At 44.9% G+C, this 6,424-nt stretch overlaps 1 protein-coding gene across 5 annotated transcripts in view; it reads left to right on the top strand.

Annotated features, from left to right (window-relative positions):
• Positions 1 to 6,245, top strand: part of LOC107216416 (urea transporter 2-like) — a 301,028-nt gene extending 294,783 nt beyond the window's left edge. For all 5 annotated transcript variants that reach the window (XM_015653569.3, XM_015653568.2, XM_015653566.2 and 2 more), the window contains 4 exons: positions 1,155 to 1,302; positions 2,788 to 2,922; positions 4,172 to 4,221; positions 5,521 to 6,245. In XM_015653569.3, the coding sequence (XP_015509055.1) occupies positions 1,155 to 1,302; positions 2,788 to 2,922; positions 4,172 to 4,221; positions 5,521 to 5,790 (603 nt within the window). In that variant the 3' untranslated portion in view covers positions 5,791 to 6,245. The remainder of the gene's footprint in view (positions 1 to 1,154; positions 1,303 to 2,787; positions 2,923 to 4,171; positions 4,222 to 5,520) is intronic.
• The last annotated feature ends 179 nt before the right edge of the window (positions 6,246 to 6,424 follow it).

Raw genomic sequence — 6,424 nt, 5'->3', positions numbered from 1 at the left:
AGGTGAGACCCCACCTGCAGAGCTGCCCCAGCCCTGGGCAACACCAGCACAAGGACGTGGAGCTGCTGGCTCCAGCCTGGATGATGAGAGGGATGGAGCACAGCTTTTATAATAAAAGGCTTGGAGAACTGAATTTATTCAGCCTGGAAAAGGAGAAGGCTTTGGGGTGACCTAACTAAGTCCTTCCAATATTGGGAGAGATTGTGTAGGAAAGATGGAGGGAGACTACTTAGCAGAGCCTGGAGGGACACTTGAAGCCATTCCCCACAAGGAGAAATGTCTTCAATTTGAAAGAGAGTACGTTTAGATTAGATACTAGAACAAAGAACCTCTTCTCTGTGAGAGTGGTGCGGCCCTGGCACAGGGTGCCCAGAGCAGCTGGGGCTGCCCCTGGATCCCTGGAAGTGTCCAAGGCCAGGTTGGACAGGGCTTGGAGCAGCCTGGGACAGTGGAAGGTGTCCCTGCCCATGGCAGGGGGTGGAGCACAGGTGATCTCTAAGGTCCCTTCCAACTCAAACAATTCTGGGATTCTATGAAGTTCTCAGAGTCCAGCTCAGAGCCAGGGTTTCTTCCTTCCCTTTTCAGCAAATAGCTTGTACAAAATATCTGCTGTGTCCTGTTGGAAGATCCCAGCTCTACAGAGATGGGGCAACTGAGAGGTGCTTTTAAAATATTTTATTCCATTATCAGTCTCATAGAAGGGTGAAACACAAGAGATGTAAAAATTCTATTCTATCAGAAATGAGCCTATTTCCTGGTTACAATACCTTATATTTGTTTTCCAGCCTATTAGATTTTGCCACAGGATGCTGCTAATACTTCTAATACCAATCACCTATTATTTTACCCCGCCTGGCATTGCTACAATGCATCTTTCACAATTCTGATTCTCCAACATATCTGTTCTGTTTGCAAGGCCGTCATTTGATACCTGTTCCCAGTTCAGTCTCTCTCTCAACAACATCTTCTCTGTTCCATGGCCTGGCTAAGTCAGCACACCTTATCTCAGAGTTTGCATACAGATGTACAAGACTATGTGAGCTTTCAGTCAGGCTTTGAGAACCCTCTGCAGTTCCATTTCTCACAGTGTCCCTCAAGGCACAGACACACAATAAATAACAAGCCCTTTTCTGCCATTTCTGCCATTTCTGCAGCTCTTACAGTCCATTCCAGTTGGAATTGGTCAGGTGTATGGTTGTGGGAACCCCTGGACTGGCGGCATTTTCCTTGTGGCTCTGCTCATCTCCTCCCCACTGATTTGTCTACATGCTGCAATTGGATCAGCTGTGGGGATGTTTGCAGGTAAAGAATACTGACCAAATCATTTTTGCAACCAAGGTCTCCTGATCCAAGCCAGATTCTGTCCAGACTTTAAAGTTGTATGGGTTTGGTGGTAGCTGGGACAGCCCTCTCATTTTTCAAACTGTCTCTAATTTTTTCTAATTTTGTCTCTTAGTAAAGGTCATACAACATGGTGCAGGCAAGAAGAAAAGCATGTTTTCTTTAAATTTTCCTTTTTTTGTTGTCAGCCAGATGGTTTTTCCACTTTACTTAACCCTCTAGCCACTGGATGTGGTAAATCACATGGAGATCATAAGGAAACCTAGAGAAATATTTTCAGAACTGATTTCTTTCCACAACAATTGCTTTAAATGATGACCACAAGCAAAGGCCTGCCTCAGAACCAGTCAGCCAAGGAAGGGAAACAGACTTTTCTGGGATGCAGTTTGCTTAGTCCTGCTGTGGATTTGTCAAAATACCAAAATAAATGCAACTAAAAATGTCCTGTCTCTTAATCAGAGAGAAACAACATTTAGAGACACAAAGCAGACCCGAGAGGTTAGACAAAATTAATGCCACTTAAGTGACTAATTTTAATAAATACGGATGATGGAATAAGTGTAGTCTGATTCCTTGGAAAAGTCAGTGATCCAACAAGTTCTCTGTGCTCTGAAGCACTTTGAATAAGATGTCACTGTCCTATATTCATGTTTTCAAATAAAACTGCCCACAATTTGTATGGCTAAGAGCATTTGGCAGGTCTTGTACAGGCCTGATGCTCAGTCTAGAAGGGATAGGACAGGGGAAAGTTTCTGGGGACAAGCATGGTGATGAAACAGAGGAGAGATGAGGACAATATAGCAGGAAATGCATTAATATTACAAGTGTCAGGAAAGTGGCCTGTGCACTACATATTGAGCTCTCCTTTTCACTGGTATGCCTGAAGCCTGTGAGAAATCCCACAGAAGTTTCTGAGAGGTCAGATTTGGGACAGACACCCTCAGCTCCCATCCCAGTGGAGAATTTCCACTGCTCAGGGGAAGTTGACTGCCTCTAGTAACTAGACCATATCTCACAAAGGTCACTAGGAAAAAATGGAAAACTCTGCTTGCTCCCACAAAAGACACACAGTTGTGTCTCTGATATTCAAAATTAGGGTATGTGTGAGGTTTAAACAGTGTGTGGGCACAGCTTTTTGCACAGAGGACACCCAGGTGAGAAGGTTCACCCATACTCAGGTTGAATCCTCCACCTGTGTGTGTGGATACAACCCACTCAGTGAAAACACAGGAGTGAATCTGAATTAAACCTTTTAGACTGGGCCAAATTCCACCACAGGGACATTACCAGAGCTCCAAAATAATGAGCCTCCTTTGACATCCTCCTCTTTCTTGCTGGCGCATGTGCAAGGACAAACCCACCTTGATGTTATGAGGAAGGGATGACAGATTCCTCCTGCAGGCTCCTCTCATACCTGACCTCACAGCCCTGCCCTTTGTCTCGCAGCCCTGAGCATTGCATCCCCATTTGACAGCATCTACCTTGGCTTACACAACTACAACTGTGCCCTGGCCTGCATCGCCATCGGGGGCATGTTCTACGCCCTGACCTGGCAGACACATTTGCTGTCACTTGCCTGTGGTGAGTATCTTTCACAGAAAGGGGAGGCAAATATTTCTGCAGGTGTGCAGCTTATGAGGAGCACAGGTTTAGAGCCAGCCATCACTCTGTCTGTCCCAAAACCAGGTACTGTGCAAGAGCTGTTTCTCTGGTGGCATCAGCATTGGGCTGTACAGTGTGAGTACAGCAAGAATAGCGTTAGACCCTGACAAGGTGGAAACGTCTCCAAGGGTTGGAAGTTCTGTTTGTGAAATGAGCACAAGTTGAGCCATGAGCATGTTTAACAAGTTAGCAACTCAACACCTTCACAGAAGCAGCCTTTTCATAATTATATGTATCACTGGGGGAAATGTGCCATCAGAAGGGAGCAGTTGCACCAGGTCAGTTTAAAATCCACCTGCCCAAAGACCCCACATCCAACAGCAGCCAAGACCAGGCACTATGGGAAGTTTAAGAAAAGAAATTTCCCATTTAAGACATTCCTGTGAAGATATGCCCAGGTTCCAATTATCTTTATCTCAGTGTCCTGAGCACAGTTTCTGGATTTCTCAGTAGCTTTTCCTTCTTTGATTCAGCCCTTGGGTGCCTGACCTTGCCTCCTGTTGTGCCATCCCTGGCATCCTGGGGCAAGGAGACTCCTTGGGAACTGGTTGTGGTGTGAAGCCACAGGGCAGAGAAATTCTGAAGTCCAGCACTGCTGGAGAGTTTCTGCAATTCCCACTGCACGTGGGTCAGAATAAAAAGAAATTAAATAGAAAGAAATTAAAGATAAAAGAAATGCCACCATCACTTCTCCTTGACAAAACCATGTTCTTCATTCACCATCCATCTATACAGAGCAGATAGGACAAAATGTAGTCACAAAATCATTTGTGTTGGGAAATACGTCCAAGATCATCATGCCCAACCATGCCCCTAACCCTGCCAAGGCCACCCCTGACCCCTGCCCCCAGGTGCCACATCCACACTGCTGCTGATCCCTCCAGGGATGGGAACACCACCACTGCCCTGGGCAGGTCCTGCCAGGGCTGGACAACCCTTTCTGTGAAGAAATTTTTCCACAGTATTCAACCTAAATCTCCCCTGGTGAATTTGAGGCCATTTTCTCTTGGAACGTTTCAACAAATTGTTGAATTCTAGCAGTGGTCCTCACAGTAGGTAGCTGGGAGGATATTTGGACATGCATTTGGACAGTGTTGCTATTTTTCATATTTTCTTTGGAGAACTGAACAATATTTTCCTCATCCTGGGCTTTCTTTGGTCTTCTCAGCATTATTTTGTGCCTACTCCGGAGCAGCTCTTGCTAATGCCCTCTCTGTGGTAAGTGTGGTAGTTTTGGTTTTACCTGAGTTTTTTTATTTATTTTTTTTAACTGCATCTTGATTTGTTCAGATATAATGTTAAGGAAATGCACAAAAATTCTCCATGTCAGCTTTGACAACACTGAAATGAGAATGCTGCAGCCAGCTGGCAGGTCATGCACAGATCCTGTGTCAGCTGAACTGTGCTCCTGAAGACTTTATATCTGATAATCAGATTTCAAAGACCTTTGGAGCATGTTATCCACAATAGGGTTGTGCATGTATATGTGAGTTACAGCAACAGCATATGGTTTGAGATTAAATACTTAGTTGAACATTATCTTTCAGCAATTCCAAATGATCTAAATTTTCATTTTCTTTCAAGGTCTAACTCCTTCCCTGCCCACAGGTATTATTGAAGTTTGAACTGGGTATGAGAACTAAATGAGTAGGAGACTGTTCTCTTAAGTACAAAGTTATTACATTTGGACAAATCAAGAAAGAAGTGAAGACAGAAATGCCAGGCTCTGTTTCTTCTTTAAGATCTGAGAGATTAAAGCAAAGCCATATTTTAATTAAATTGATTTACTAACTTAAAAGAGAATAGATGAGAACTAGCAGTTTCATACACTGAATGTTTTCATCTGGCATCCTCTCAGTACTATGTAGGTCCTGACATATGTGCTGCTTTACACACACCTGCTTTTGGGGGGCATCAGGAAGAAGGACATCCACTTTTTATCCCTGTGATCTTACTTTTGGAAGACCTCAATTCAGGTCCAGAGGTGGGGGAGCAGAGAGGGCTGAGGGTTGGATGTGATGCCAGTGTCATATAGTCATTGGGGAGAGTGAACATGAATGACCAATTGGGGAGAGTGAACATGAATGACCAATACTCCCCATACATGATATTTTACCGAGCAGAGAGGGTAGAATTTGGCTTTTTTTATTAGAGAATTCAACTGTCTACATGTGAGCTGGGTGTCTTGGTTTTTTCCCTGCAGCCACCAGAGCTATGGAGCTTGACTCAGCTGCTTCAATTCTAGTGCCAAGCTCCGTTCAGCACCAGTATTGGTGGTGTATATATAATAAATGCCTCTGACAGGACTGAGGTCTGCAGTGTCAGAATGATGCTCCAGGTGAAAAACAGACCTCTGTGTGGGCAGCTGAATCCACACTTGGCAGCCACTCTCTCCTCGGGGAAAACTGAGTCCCTCCCAGCTTCCCAAATGGAAGAATTTAGCCAGAGGCAGACATAAGTGGGAAGACCAAAAAGCGGTACCAAAGTGCACTCCTGTGTCTGTTCTGTCCCGTCCAGCTCGGGCTGCCGGTGTGCACCTGGCCCTTCTGCCTCTCCGCGCTCCTCTTCCTGCTGATAACCTCAGAAAACCCGGCCATCTACAAAATGCCCCTCTGCAAAGTCACACACCCAGAAGCCAACCGGATCTACTACCTGAGGATGAAGAGAAGGGCCTCGGAGAGCAGGAGGGAGGAGCAGAAGAGAAAGGAGCAGAAACCCTCTGACAGCTCAAAAATGAGCCCTGGGGGCACCCCACTGTGCACCCCCAAGAGCCGCCACGCTCACTGATTTCAGGCACACGCAGCTCTGCAGTTTGGGGGCAGCTTTTCCAGCTTCACCCAGGCACACCACAGCCACAAACACCACTTTTGCCAGCAGTCTGAGGGCTGGAGATTCAGCGTTCCACGCTGGAGGAATCACGGTTTGCCCTTGAGCTAAGCTTTCCAAAAAGCACTCAGGTAACATAATAACAGCTGCCTTATCAATCCACTGGCTGTTAACTTGAAAGTCACTTCTTATCAATAATAATTATAAGAATAGGCAGAAGAACATTAAAGCTGACAAGAGGTTGCATTTAATTTCAGAGGTGTAATTTAACAAAGTAAATATGCTGAGAAGGCATTGGTGTCTAATAACAATAAATAATGTAAGAACTAAGTCAAGAGCTGCACTCCAAATTAAGAGCATGTATATTTGAAAGTGAAATAAACAGACTGTTCTCTTCCTTTCTTGTGTGCCATCAATGTCTAACCCTTTTAATACCTCTTTACAGCTACAACACACACAGGTAAATATTCTTACAGAGCACATCCTATAGCACTTTTGGTGCCATCTCCTGGCTCCTCATTAAGTGCTAAGGCAATGAATATATATGCTTTAATCAGACTAGAAGAGCAGCTAGCTAGCAATGATCAAACATTCT

Source organism: Parus major, chromosome Z (assembly GCF_001522545.3).
Source record: "Parus major isolate Abel chromosome Z, Parus_major1.1, whole genome shotgun sequence".
Taxonomy (NCBI): domain Eukaryota; kingdom Metazoa; phylum Chordata; class Aves; order Passeriformes; family Paridae; genus Parus; species Parus major.
The sequence above is the reverse complement of the archived record's forward strand: the minus strand, read 5'-3'. Positions and strand labels throughout refer to the sequence as shown.